A 13225-nucleotide genomic window follows, 5' to 3' on the forward strand; every position below is an offset into this window, starting at 1 on the left:
AGAGCCCAGAGAGGACAACCTCTCAGCTCACAGCTGGAGCCCCAGTAACATTCCAAACAGGACCAAGTGCAGCTAAACCAAGCAGGCCTGTAATCCAGCCCCCAGGTCCACAAACACTCAGCCAGTCACGGGAGCAGGTGCAAGGCAATCTGCACACAGAGCTGCAAAAAGCATGGAAAGGCTCAAATTGCACCCAGGAGCAAGGGAATCAGAGACCAGTGCCTTTGTGTCAGGCCTCTAGGCCTCCACCAGGGTCCCAGTAACAGATGTCTATCCAAGGCAGGGAGGGGGCCTCCTGGACCCCAGCCAGGGCACCTGTCTCTCAGCCAGAGCCTGGATGTCACAGGCTGAAAAAGTCTGCTGCCAGGCGCCCATAGATGTCTGTGGTCCAGAGCACATGCGCACGGCCTGACGCCAACAGCAGCTGGTGCAACTCAGCCTCCACACGGGCAAACTTCTCCTCGTTGATGGAGGCCTCCAGCAGGACAGAAGCAGGCGGTGGCCAGGGCAGGCCCTCATAGCAATCCACAGGGAAGGGGTGCACCACTGTGCGCAGCTCAGCCTGCACCACCGAGTCCCGCAAGAGTTCCTTGAGGCCTGCCATGGATAGTGGGTTGCCATAGAGACCGAGGTAGCGGAGGCTGGCACACTGGGTCAGCACAGGGAGTGTGGCTATCAGTTGGGTATCAGCAAGCTGGCACTCAGTCAGTTCAAGGTGCAGTAGCGTGGCTGCTGCCACCTGCAGCAGACCCTTAAAGGGCTCCAGCTGGCTGCCAGACAGGTCGTTGCCACTCAGGTCCAACTTCTTGAGGTGAACAGCATGGGGGCTCCGTGCCAGGAAGTGCAGGTCTTCAGGCAGCAGGGCACAGAAAGCCAACTCCAGACTCTCCAGGGGGCTCTGCAGAGTGCTGTAGAGGACACAAGGAGTCACAAACAGGCAGGGTCAAGGGAAGGACAGGGCAGTCGTGGGGGCCGCTCACCTGAGCAGCTGGTCCAGCCGCCCTGAGAGGAGAGATGAGCCCATACTGAGCTCCCGCAAACAGGTGAAGCGGCCCATCTGGGCCAAGAAGTAACGGAAGTTGTCCTCGCCATCCACAGAGGGCTGCCTCGAGTCCCCATGCACATAGTGCAACCGCAGGCTGGCCAGGTGCTGGAAGCGGGCCACGTGCGGGATAATGACGGACAGGCCGCGCAGACCTAAGTTGTTGAAGCGCAGGTCCACACGGCGCAGGCAGCCCGCGTCCAGAAGCTGCAGCAGGGCCACTGTGTTGCGCATGGGCAGGTCCTCAGCCCGCAGGTCCCGGCAGCAGAGCCGCAGCGGACTGCCCACACTGCTGCGGAGAGCTTCCCGCAGGAACGCATAGGATGCCCGGTTTACCCGCAGATCCACACGCACCTCCACAGGCACAGGAGCCACCTGGGACTCCACAGTCCTGCCCTGCTGCTGTGCAATGCAAGTGCGGGCCACAGCTGCTGTGCAGTCCCACATGCTCATGGTGCCAGGGTCCTGCTCCACACCATCGTCCAGGAGGCCTGTCATGTCCAGTACCCGCAGTGCATGCTTCCTGGGAGCACAGGTGGGCTGAGGCAGGAAGCAAGGGAGCACAGCCCACACACCCACTCCCAGCCACCCTGGGACAGCAGCAATGTGCCCATTCCTGCACTGAGCTGTTACACTAGCTTGAAACCTCTTGGGGGACCCTCTTTGCACCCCCTTAAGCCTGAGGACCCCTCGGGTGAGCCCATACCTGCAGAGGGACTGCGAATTGGCCTCAGTCTCTGGGGTATGGAGCCGGGTTGTCAGTCCCAGGATCACAGCCTGCATGCTCTCTGTGCTGGGCCGCTCCTGCAGCAGGGCCCGGCTGCAGTGAGCACACTCCTGCAGCAGCTGCTGGAAGCTGAGCAGCGGGAAGGGCCATGTGTGTACCAGCTCACGCAGCACGACAGTCTTCTTGTCCATGAAGGCCACCTTGAACAGCAGGGGAAACAGCTCTCGGGGCAACAGGGGCAGGGCCTGGCAGGCAGCTGGTTGGCACTGGAGCACCTGCCGTGTGCTCAGGAACATAAGCGTGTGCATGGCGCTGGGCCGGCTGGGAGGCCACCTGCAAGGGAAGGCCCCTTCAGTGAGGACAGCAGACCCCAGGCCACTGCCTAGCCAAAGCCCATTCCATGTACTGGCAGTGGGGACGCCTAGCATGGTGCTTGGCACAGAGCTGGTACCAAGTGGAGGACAATGGCACTTGAAGAGCAAGTGCTAGGTGCCTAACAATCGACTGGGCAGCCAGGAAAGGGAAACAAGGCCAATCTTCAGTCCCTGCCCTCTGGAAATATAGGGGCTTCTTTAGAGGAAAAGACCACCAAGCAGTACATAAACGGCACAGCGCCAGAGGTGACAGGCTTGACTGGGTGTGCTTTTGATGGCTGTTGCTCTGCAAGAGCCCCCGTCACTTATACCTCAGGCCTCCCAAATCATAAAACCTCTTAGCAAACATACTCCTGTCCTCAAAAGCAGAGCAAAGTAGAGGCCCCTCCCCAACACACAAACACTAGAGGTGGTGGTTATTCCCAGGGGGCCAGACAGAGGCAGGTGATGAACATCACATCTCTCTCCTCCACCTTCCTGAGGGGCTCTGGCAGGCTGCCTTGGATTCCGCATGGCAGAGAGATTAGAAGCAGAAATGTAACTTAATAAACACAAAGTCAGGTAGAAGGGACTGGAACCCAGGGAACATTGACTCAGCATGAGTAACCAAAGATCTCAACATGATTCCCAATCCTACTATCATCCAGAAATACTGTCAAGCATGGAGACCCTGGAGATTTACACAAAGGGAGAGAGCAAACCTCACCCACCGAGGTTCTTGCCACCTGTCTATAAACATCTCCGTGTTCCCTGGAGAACCATATTGAGAACAGGTCTCAGACCCACGGGATTCCAAAGGCCCTGGGCCAGGGATTGTTAGACAGAGGCAGTTGCTGAAGGGCCACCTAAGCCGAAATGGGGACACAGAAGATGCCTGAGGCCACGGGGTACCTCGGTGTCAGCTCTGCTGCTGAGTTCAGCAGCAACGACAGTTAGCAGACTGTGTGCCAGACACATCCTCCAAACTGCTTTCCATCATCCCCCTGAAACATTAGAAAACTAAGACCAAGGCCTTGCCCGACCAGGGTCACAACTTGGGTGATGAGCTCGGGGAAGGGCGGCCAGCGTGGCCCCAGAGCACCAGCTTTTGCGGGCTTATACATAAGTCCTCGAGGCACGGGTTCCTGAGAAGCCCTGGACGCCAACCCTCGGCCTCAATCTGCCTGGGGACAAATCTCTCGAGGAAGATCCATACCTCGCTGTGACAGGACAGACCACCGAGCACCTGTCACGAGAGGAAACGGAAGCAGCCACTGTGGTCGCCGTGGAAGGAGCCTCTGCGGTGGCCGCCGCCCCCTTGCCGCCAGCCCGCCGCGGCTCCCAGCGCTTCCCTGAGGACGCCCCCGCCCGGCTGCTCCCGGCCACGAGCCGCGCGAAGCGCTCAACCCGACGCCCTCCGTCGCTCGGGTGGGCCTGCCCCTCGAAGCCGCCGTGTTGCCCCAAGGGGCCGGAGGTCGCTCAGCCCAGCACGGGCTCCCAGTCCTTTCCCACCTGCAGCCGCACTGCCCGTGGTCCCGCCCCCGCCTCCCGGGCGGCGCCGCCCCGAGCGCACGCACCCGCTACTCGCCGCGAGGCAGGGCCGGGACGCTCACCGCGCCACTGGATTCCCCGGCGACCGCCCGCGATCACCGGCCCAACTGCCGCCACCGCCGCCGCCGCCTCGCCGTCCGCTGCGTGCCGCCCAGCGCCGCCGCGCACCGCAATGACGCTAGTGTCCCCCATTGGCCGCCCCGCTAGGGCCCCGCGGATTGGCTGTCCCGGCAGAGCGGCCGCCGCGCAGCCCCGCTGAGCACCCCCATTGGCTGGCAGCCGGCGTCGCCCTCGAGGCGGGAGATTCGCGGGGCGCGGGTCTCTGCGGGCGCGCGCCATGGAGCGGCTGCGGGACGTGCGAGCTCGGCTGCAGGCGTGGGAGCGCGCTTTCCAGCGGAGGCGCGGGCGTCGGCCGGGCCAGGTGCGGGCTGTCCGGGAGCGGGGAGCTGAGGGTGCGGCCCCTGGCTGACGCTCTCCTTTCTCAGGAGGACGTGGGGGCCGCGCCCGAGGAGACCCGCGGTAAGCGCGAGGGCGCGCGACGGAGGGAGCGGCGGAGGGCGCCGCGGGCCCATCCGACCCTGACCCCTTTTCCGGCCCCCAGCGCTCTACCGGGAATACCGCGCCCTGAAAGAGGCCTTGGGCAAGGCCGGCGACGTCGGGCTCCGCGGCCCCGAAAAGCCGCCTTCCGCGGCGGCGGCGGAGGTATCCGAGCCCCGACACCCAGCCTCCCCGAGGAGTCGTGGCGTGGTCAAGCCTCCGTGAGGCCCAGAACTTGTGGAGACCACGGGGCAGGGTGGAAGCGGGTCCGGAGACCCCGCCGTCCGGCACACCGGCCTTTTCCTGGCCTGGGACCCCACTGCCTCCTGCAGGTGCCGGAGTCCAGCTGCTGGGGGTCTCACCTGAATCGGGCTGCGACTCGGAGTCCCCGTCCTCAGCCAGGGCCGAGTCCCCAGGGATCCGTCCAGGACTATGGCCTGAGGCTTAAGGCCAATCTCAAGGGCTCCTTGCAGGTAAGCGTGAGGCTGGGCAGGCCGCATGTCCACAGTGGGTTCAGAGCTGCCGCCACCCCAGGGACAGGATCACCCGACACCCCTTCCTGTTACCCTCCCCACCCCTGCGCACACACTCCCAGTTCCAGCATCGACCAGGACACGGCCCTTGAGAAGAGATCAGACCCAGCCTGTGTTCCCAGCTCCCTCTGTTCCCGCCTGGTCTCACCTTGCCCCGCCATCGAGGTGGAGACCCGCGGTGTCAGAGTCCGCTGCAACCCAGAGGCCCGAGTTTCTGCTTGCTGGTCTGCCCCCCACCCCCAGGCTGGACCACCCATGGGGCGCATACCCCAACCTCCGCGAAGACTCTTGTCCAAGATGGCCTCCCCAGGACCACCAGGTGCAGAGGCTGTCCCCAGCTCTCCAGAAGAAGCCAGTGAGGTGGCCCCCCAGCCTCCCAGGCCCCAGCTGAGGCCAGGTCGGCTCCAGCAACTGCGGGAGTCCCTGAGCCTGCAGCTGGCCTCTCTAGACCCTGGCTGGCTGCAGCGGTGTCATGACAGGGCCTCTGATTTTCTGGGGGCTTCTAAGGACTGCCAGCTTGGCCTGGGTGCAGAGGAGTTGCAGCCTCTGACTTCAGGTGTCCCAACCATCCCTGGGCCCAGCATGGGCCCTCATGCACCTTTATGGGGCCTAAAGGTTCCAGCCCTACAGGCAGCTGGAGTCAGTGTAGGGAGTCCCCAGCATGGCAACAGTCAAGACAAGAAGCAGACACAGCGTGAGGAGGTAGAAGGGAGCCCTGCACAGGCCCAGCAGGATGGCAACCAAGTGGGACACCCATCTGAGAGAGCAGGGGCCATGGCACATGCAGCAGGCTGTCCAGGGGACCCCAGGCAAGCACAGCCTCCCAGCAGCCCCACAGCCCCGAGGTACCACAGCTTCAGCCTCCCAGCGGGGTCGCCTTGAGTTGAACCCGGGGGGAGGGCTTTGGACATGGCCCAACTGTGCATCCCTTCCAGGCCAGCCATCGGGAGAGGGGGTAATTACGTGCGGCTCAGCATGAAGCACAAACACTACGTGCGGGGCCAGGCCCTGCGTGGCAGGCTCCTCCGCAAGCAGGTAAGATGGGGGCAGGCACTCCCCTCATCCCTTCTGCCTCCTGTCCTGTGACCCTTTGTGGCCCCTCAGGTGTGGAAGCAGAAGTGGCAGAAGAAAGCGAAGTATTTTGGGGGTGGTCAGCCCAGAGCCACAGTTAAGGATTCTTGCTTCTGTTGTGGGCAGCACAGCCACTGGGCATCCCAGTGCCCCCACCCCGGTGAGGCCTCTGCCTTGGATGGGGGATTGGGCCAGCACTGCTTGGGGAGGGCATTGCAATCTTTCAGGAAGGGCATTTGTGGCTCAAACAAAAGGCCTTACTAACCTTACTTCTGGCCTAGAATCTGTCCTTGCTGCCCAAAAGGTGGGTGGTAAGAATGAGGATACCGTGCAGACCCTGCCCACGTTGGAGGAAGTAGCCCAGAGTGGGGGCACTGCCTACTGCCAACTCCTTGGTGAGTGATGGGGTTGAGAGGAAGTTACAGCCAGTGGCCTTGCTGGAATGAGACCAGCCCTGCCTGGGGTTCACTGCCTCTCTCCTGTCTGCCCCCAGTGGCTGAGGAAGGCACAGAGCCTGCTGGGCCTGAGCAGATGGTGCCTATGGAGCAGCGTGTATCCCAGGCGCCCTGCCCACCCCACAGCGTGCTGCCACTCTACCCTCTGGGACCCTCAGGGCAGGTGGTAGGTGAGCAGACGCCTACCAGCCCAGAGTCTTTACTGAGGATCAGTTTGGGGCCATGTTGACCAAAACCTGTGTCCACAGAGACGCCAGCTGAGGTTTTCCAGGCCCTGGAGCAGCTGGGGCACCAAGCCTTCCGGCCGAGGCAGGAGCATGTGGTCATGCAGATCCTGTCTGGTAAGCTTGGGTGGGGGGGCAAAAAGGGGGCCCGGCCCCACAGAGGCACTGCTGAGCTTCTTTCCCACCCAGGTGTGTCCACACTGCTGGTGCTGCCCACTGGCGCTGGCAAGTCGCTGTGTTACCAGCTCCCGGCACTGCTCTACGCCCGGCGAAGCCCCTGCCTTACACTTGTGGTTTCTCCTCTCCTGTCACTCATGGACAACCAGGTGGGTGGCCAGGAAGAACTGCCCCAGGCTTCTCTAATCTCTTTGGGATGCTAATTATTAGCCAGGCCCACCCTGGAGCTGCTGAGCTCTGCGCTTCTCAGCTCACCAGCTCTGCAGCCCCAAGCCAAAGGCAGCAGGGACAAGGCTGGCCAAACCCAGGCCCACCCCTGAGCGGAGCGGTGCCAGAAGCAAGGGCCATCGCCCCTGAAGCCTGTGTGCCGGTGCCCCTGAACTGAGATCCACAGGTGGCTCTGAGTCCTTAGCTGTAGAACCCAGGATCTGGGTATTTTTCTCCCTGGAGGGCTTGGGGTGGAGACAGTGGTAGCTGGTGGGCTGAGCAACTCTGAGAAGCATTTGAGGAAGAACCAGGGCCGCGTCGCCTGCAGCGCGCTGTGCTCCCTCACCTGCAGGTGTCTGGCCTGCCCCCGTGCCTGAAGGCGGCCTGCATCCACTCAGGCATGGCCAGACAGCAGCGAGACTCTGCCCTGCGAAAGGTGAAGGGGCTGGGCGGCGGGCTGGGCTGGGGTGGCAGGCAGGCCCTTGGGTGGTGCCCCTGACTCGGCCCTCCTCAGGCTCGGGCGGCCCAGGTGCAGGTGCTGATGCTGGCCCCCGAGGCGCTGCTTGGGGCTGGGGCCTCCGCCTGTCTGTCTCAGCTGCCCCCAGTCGCCTTCGCCTGCATTGATGAGGCCCACTGCCTCTCTCAGTGGTCTCACAACTTCCGGCCTTGCTACCTCCGCATCTGCAAGGTGAGCCTTGTTCAGGGCGTAGCTGAGCAGGCAAGGAAGGGGGGAGGCTGTACTCACCACTGCCTCCCACATAGGTGCTGCGGGAACACGTGGGCGTGCGCTGCTTCCTGGGCCTCACAGCCACTGCCACACGCAGCACCTCCCGAGACGTGGCTCAGCACCTGGGTGTGGCTGAGGAATCTGTCCTCAGGGATTCAGTCATCATCCCCAGCAACCTGCACCTCTCAGTGTCCATGGACAGGGACCCAGACCAGGCAGGTGTGCACACCACGCCCAGAAGAAGCTCTGCCTTTCGACTTCCTGCACTGACCACTGTCCCCCACCAGGCTTTGGTGACACTGCTGCAGAGCAACCGTTTTCATGCCCTGAACTCTGTCATCATCTACTGCAATAGACGAGAGGACACGGAGCGCATCGCTGCGCTGCTTTGCACCTGCCTGCCTATGGCCCAGGACTCAGGCCCCGGAGGTGAGGTGGGGTGGGCCTGCGTGCACCCTCATTCCCACCTGCCATGCCCCCCACCATCTTCATCTTCCTGCAGGCCAAGTCCCCAAGGCTGTGGCTGAAGCCTACCACGCCGGCTTATGCAGCCGGGAGCGGCGGCGGGTGTGGAAGGCCTTCACGGAGGGTCGGGTGCGTGCTGTGGTGGCCACAGCAGCCCTCGGCATGGGGCTGGACCTGCCAGATGTGCGGGCAGTGCTGCATCTGGGGCTGCCTCCCAGCTTCGAGAGCTACGTGCAGGCCGTGGGCCGGGCCGGGCGGGACCAGCAGCCTGCGCACTGCCACCTCTTCCTGCAGCCTCAGGTTGGTGCCCGCCTGCCAGAGCCCCAGGCCCACCCAAGCCAGGGCGCACACTCACAGCTGCTCGCTGCAGGGTGAGGACCTGCGGGAGCTGCGCAGACACGTGCACACCAACGCCACTGACTTCTGGGCTGTGAAGACGCTGGTGCAGCACTTGTTCCCGCCCTGTACCTGCACCCAGCGTCCCCCAGAGCCCGAGGGGGACAAGAGCCAAGGAAAGCCTTCTGCTGAGGTCATGTCCCCAGGGGAGGCCCAGGCCCACAACGAGCACATGGTGCGGTGCCCTGGCCACAAGCGGGCACTCCCAGTGCAGCTGCTGGTGCAGGCCCTGGACATGCCTGAGGAGGGTAAGGAGCTGGGGACGGGCATGGGGGCACCCCACACTCCTATGTCTGCTAAGTCCTGCTCTGTCCCCCAGCCATTGAAACCCTGCTGTGCTACCTTGAGCTGCACCCCAAGCGTTGGCTGGCGCTGCTGGCACCCACCCACTCCCACTGCCACTTGCACTGCCCCGGGGGCCCTGGCCAGCTCCATGCCCTGGCCGGCAGGTAAGCACACCCCACCCCAGGCTGGAGGCAGAGAAAGAGGACTGGGGCTGCCGATCATGTGTCTCTTCCCCTGGCATAGGTGCCCCCCCCTGGCTGTAAGCCTGGCCCGGCAGCCACCTGAGGACACAGCAGGAGGAAGCTGCTCTGTGGAGTTTGATGTGGTTGAGCTGGCGGACTCCATGGGCTGGGAGCTGGCCCGCGTGCGACGGGCCCTCCACCAACTGCAGTGGGGCCCAGAGCCCAGGACAGGTGCGCCTACACCAGCCCTGCCTGCCACCTACCCACCCACCGCCTGCTTGTGTCTGATGAGTTCTCTGGCAGGTATGCCCCAGGGTTCGGGGGTGCTGGTGGAGTTCAGAGAGCTGGCCTTCCACCTGCACAGCCCTGGGGACCTGACAGCCCAGGAAAAGGACGAGATCTGCCACTTCCTATACAGCCGTGTACAGGCCCGCGAGCGGGAGGCTCTAGCCTGCCTGCGCCGGACTTACCATGCCTTTCGCAGGTATGGGAGAGGATGGGCGGGCCCTGGCCCCCGTCCTCCCCATGCCCCCTCTGACATGCCCGTCCCACCACAGCGTGGCTTTCCCCAGCTGTGGGCCTTGTTTGGAGCAGCCAGACGAACAGCACAGTGCCAGGCTCAAGGCCCTGCTCAGCCACTACTTCAGGGAGGAAGAGGGGCTGGGGGCCATGGAGGATGAGCAGGGCCCAGAGCCGGGACAGGTCGGGGTGAGTGCCAGCTCCTCCTGGGGGATCACAGGTGGGACGTGGGTCTTGGGTGAAGCTAGGTAGCAACATGCTTGCACGCACACCCTGCCTCCTTCCCTGCACCATGGTGGGCCACGTGGAATACAGTGCCATGGAAGCTCATGTTAGCCTGACGCGCCCCCCCCCCCCCCCCCCAGCTCCAGGCCTGGGAGGACCAGGCCCGCCAAGACGTCCGCCGCCTCCTGTCCACGTGGCCAGAGCAGCAGTTTTCAGGCAGGGCTGTGGCCCGTGTCTTCCATGGCATTGGTAAGGGCCTGGGAGGCTTGGCCCTGATGCAGGTAGGGTGGGGGGCCTGACTGGCTGAGAGTCCTCAGGGCCGTACCTCCTGTTACACTGCAGGAAGCCCTCGCTACCCAGCCCAGGTGTATGGGCGGGACCGGCGCTTCTGGAGGAAGTACCTGCATCTGAGCTTCCCAGCCCTGATGCACTTGGCCACGGAGGAGATCCTGCTGTGGGGCCGCTGACCTGCCCTACATGGGAGGGTGGGTGTGAGCAGGGGCTGCATGGCCACAGTATGGAGGGCCAGGTGTACTTGCTCCTGAAGGCAAAGGGGGCATCAGTTGCCAGAAAGGTGACTCACCACCGACAGTGTAGGGGCAAAGAAGCCCCAAAATACAGAATAAAAGATGCTCAGGTCATTCTTAGGATCCTCTTCTCTGGCGGGGTGGCCCCCGGCAGGCAGTCTGAGAACAGCGCTGTGTGCCACACATCCCAGACAGACACAGCCAGGCCATGGTGGGTGGAGGAGCAATTGGCTTTACTGCCTTGTCCGGCTGTCCAGCTCAGGCCAGGGTGTAGGGGGCCAGGCCCAGGTGCAGAGCAGGCATGGCTGAGAGTGCCAGGAAGAGGAGGAAGCAGAGGTGCAGCCCCGGGCTGTCTGCCAGGGCTGCAGCCAGCGTGCCCAGCAGCAGCTTCCCCAGCAGTTCCAGAGTGGCCTGGAGGCTGTAGTGTGTGGCCCGGGAGGATTGGAGGAATCAGGTCAGGACTTCCTTGGACCCCGTCCCTGCAGCCCCTCAGTGTCCCCACCATGCCCTGTCACCTGCAGGGCACTGGGTGCCAGCTGACTGCAACGCAACATCAAGGTAAAGGTGGCAGTTGTGACCAGGCCCCCCAGGAAGTGCTGGAGACACAGGCTCAGTTAGGCTGCCCCTGGGAGGGCCAAAGTCAGCAGGGCCCAGGACTCTGGGCTCCTCACCCCCTGTGGCCAGCCCCTCACCCCTCAGGACTGTACCAGGGCCCAGTCTGGCCCCTGGGGCATCCAGTTGGAAGAGGAGGGCTAGCTGGCAGGCCAGGTCCCCAAGACAGAACGGAAGCACTGACTTCAGCAGGGACAGTGGCTTTCTGGGTTGAGATCAGGCAGGTCAGGAGGGGTGGGACAGATTGGGGGGTGGGCGGGTGGGGAGGGCTCACCGGTGCCTCGCTAGCAGGAGGGCCCAGGCACGAGCTGGCAATAGAGCAGGCCCAGCACACTGTTCCACAGCGCCAGCTCGAGTGGAGATGCCCTGGTCCAGCAGGAGGAGTGGGAACAGGCTGCTGGCACCCTGCTCACCTGTGGGGAGAGTGTGAGCAGGAGCAGCCTGCCTCCCTTCTCTGAGGCCCTCACATGCTAACACCCAGGCTCCCGTCCTGCCTCTGTCCTGGGCGTTAGTCAAGGTTCAGAGAGACCCACACAGAGGGGTGTGGCTCTGGAGCTGGAGGACCAGAGATCAGGTCCAAGCACAGAGCCCAGAAAGATGGCAGCACCCGCACCCCTCCACCCCCCAGTTCCAGCGCTCCTGTGGCCCCACCTGGAGTTGCCCCAGCCCCATCCCTCCTGTTGCCTGACTCAAGGCCTCACTCACCCAGCTTGTAAATGAACACAAAGCCCACTGTCCACAAGGTCCCAGGAATAGCCATCAGGCCCTGCAGGAGGTGCAGAGTGTAGGGGGGCAGTTGTTGCAAGGCAGGTGAAGCCCAGGGCAGGGCAGCAGCAAGCCAGTAGGTGACAGCCAGAAGCAGAAAGAGCAGGGGCCAGGACAGGGTGGGCACAAGGGCTGGAAGCTCACCCCTAGCTCTTAAGCGACCACCTGCACGGTATTGCCTGCCCCCAGCTCCGTCGGCTCCGGGAGCTGCATGGCCAGGACCACATCCTGCACAGCTGCACCCAGGTCCATCAACAGCAGCAGCCCCATGGTGACAGGCAGCCTGGCCTGGATGGCTTCAGCAGGAGGCAGGGCTGCCAGCAGCCCACACACCAGGGCCCAAGCAGCTGTGCTGAGCGTCAGCTAGGCCCTTAGGGGGCCGACCGTGTCCATCAGTGGGGCCCACAGCAGTTTGCACGGCCATGGTGCGTGCAAAGCCTTGGCCAGTCCCACATGTGTCAGGGAGCGGCCCTGGGCCCACAGCAGCATGGGCAACAGGCCAGACAAGCCCATAGGGCAAGCCCTGCACCAGGTGGAGGCCCACCATCAATAGCAGCTCCCTGCACATGGCCAGAGGGGTGGAGGCCCCAGGGCCAGGCTCCAGGTTCAGCCCAGCCTTGGAGGGGTCAGGAATCAGGTCAGGCCACCGCAGCACAGCTTTGGGCTGGGTGGCACGGGGTCAGGCCTGGGCAGGCTGACAGGCTGGTGTCCACGCTCGCACCCTGGGGGCCTGGGGCGTCAGTCCCTGGTCTGCAGGCCGGTCTGTGCTGCTGGGGAGCAGCGGCCAGAGCCCGAGCAGGCCAGAGCGCCACTGCCCGTGGGTACCCCCAGTGGCCAGCCTGGGTGCAGACAGTCCAGCTGTGCCCTCCCAGGTGCTCAACTCTGGCCTCCAGGCCTGGAGCTGCACCCCAACCTGTCAGAAGTGCTTCCTGGTGTCTTGCCTGGAGCCTGGTTGCTGCAGTGTCAGCCAGATGCCTCCAGATGCCCCCAGGGAAGTGGTATCCTTGTAGGGTTTCACGTCCACTACCACACTTTGGCAGCTGGACCCCTCACCTCGCTGTGCTTGCGGTTTTAAGGCCCTTCCCAAGGCTGTGGCCACAGAGGGCCGTGGAAAGCAAGAGGTTTGTGTGAAAGGCGGCCCTGGCTGAGCTGGAAGGAGGCAGCAGTTGCTGCTTGCAGTGCCCTCTAGTGTCCAGCGGCAAGGCTAGAAGCGCCTGGCCAGGCAGGCCGGTGTCCAGGGTGAGTCCAGCTGGCCTGCAGAGGGAGAGGTCTACCCAAGGGGAAGTTGAGTGGGGTCGCATTCAGGCTCTCCTGCCCAGAGCTTCGCCCAGTGGGGCCCTGAGGCCCAGAGGAGGTAGTGGAGCCCAGTCCACGCCTGTGGGCAGATGTGGAAGCTCAGCCATTTCTGTCTCCAAGCACCTATGTCCCTAAAGCCAGCTCAGCCCCTGGACCAAAGCCCAGGCACTTGAGTCAAGGCACCCCCTCAACTGCTGAGGCCATCCTGTCATTTCTAATTTGGGGGGCCCACATTTCCTCATCTGTAACACACTGCCACGCCCCCCTCAGGATGGTTTGTGCACAGAGACAGGCACAGTGTGCACTGTTCCAACAGCAAGGACACAGCCCCCAGCGTGGGTCCTCCAGC

At 63.6% G+C, this 13225-nt stretch overlaps 3 protein-coding genes across 4 annotated transcripts; 1 reads left to right on the top strand and 2 right to left on the bottom strand.

Moving 5' to 3' along the window:
* Positions 1–71: 71 nt before the first annotated feature.
* Positions 72–3842, bottom strand: LRRC14 (leucine rich repeat containing 14). Of its 2 annotated transcripts, none has more exons than XM_036923065.2 (4): positions 3700–3842; positions 1749–2102; positions 981–1565; positions 72–908 (listed from the first exon to the last, which is right to left on the bottom strand). In XM_036923065.2, exons 2-4 carry the CDS (start codon positions 2075–2077, stop codon positions 341–343), a joined length of 1482 nt encoding a protein of 493 aa, XP_036778960.1. In that variant the 5' UTR covers positions 2078–2102; positions 3700–3842; the 3' UTR covers positions 72–340. The 2 variants fall into 2 exon arrangements, with proteins under 2 accessions (XP_036778960.1, XP_036778961.1); XM_036923066.2 differs by having other exon boundaries at positions 3736–3823.
* A 31-nt stretch (positions 3843–3873) lies between these two features.
* RECQL4 (RecQ like helicase 4) lies at positions 3874–10202 on the top strand. Its single transcript, XM_036923055.2, is given in 22 exon segments — positions 3874–4094; positions 4159–4192; positions 4275–4375; positions 4543–4683; positions 4987–5778; positions 5848–5974; positions 6096–6209; positions 6308–6439; positions 6518–6610; positions 6683–6819; positions 7230–7313; positions 7392–7565; positions 7640–7819; positions 7892–8033; positions 8107–8369; positions 8440–8713; positions 8785–8914; positions 8994–9163; positions 9236–9416; positions 9490–9640; positions 9817–9925; positions 10019–10202. Coding segments are annotated over 22 exon segments (3738 nt in total). The 5' UTR covers positions 3874–4010; the 3' UTR covers positions 10144–10202.
* A 259-nt stretch (positions 10203–10461) lies between these two features.
* Positions 10462–12148, bottom strand: MFSD3 (major facilitator superfamily domain containing 3). The gene is given in 7 exon segments (XM_057497587.1): positions 10462–10636; positions 10720–10828; positions 10896–11020; positions 11090–11228; positions 11521–11721; positions 11724–12085; positions 12087–12148. Coding segments are annotated over 7 exon segments (1173 nt in total).
* Positions 12149–13225: the final 1077 nt, after the last annotated feature.

This window comes from Manis pentadactyla, chromosome 3 (assembly GCF_030020395.1).
Source record: "Manis pentadactyla isolate mManPen7 chromosome 3, mManPen7.hap1, whole genome shotgun sequence".
Taxonomy (NCBI): domain Eukaryota; kingdom Metazoa; phylum Chordata; class Mammalia; order Pholidota; family Manidae; genus Manis; species Manis pentadactyla.

Bases quoted from the DNA above. Each gene is read 5' to 3' on its own strand.
- LRRC14 (XM_036923065.2), bottom strand. From the start codon at position 2,077: ATGCACACGCTTATGTTCCTGAGCACACGGCAGGTGCTCCAGTGCCAA. The intron at 1,566-1,748 runs GTATGGGCTCAC...CTGTGCTCCCAG, and splicing joins AATTCGCAGTCCCTCTGCAG to GAAGCATGCACTGCGGGTAC. The intron at 909-980 runs GTGAGCGGCCCC...TGTCCTCTACAG, and splicing joins CGGCTGGACCAGCTGCTCAG to CACTCTGCAGAGCCCCCTGG.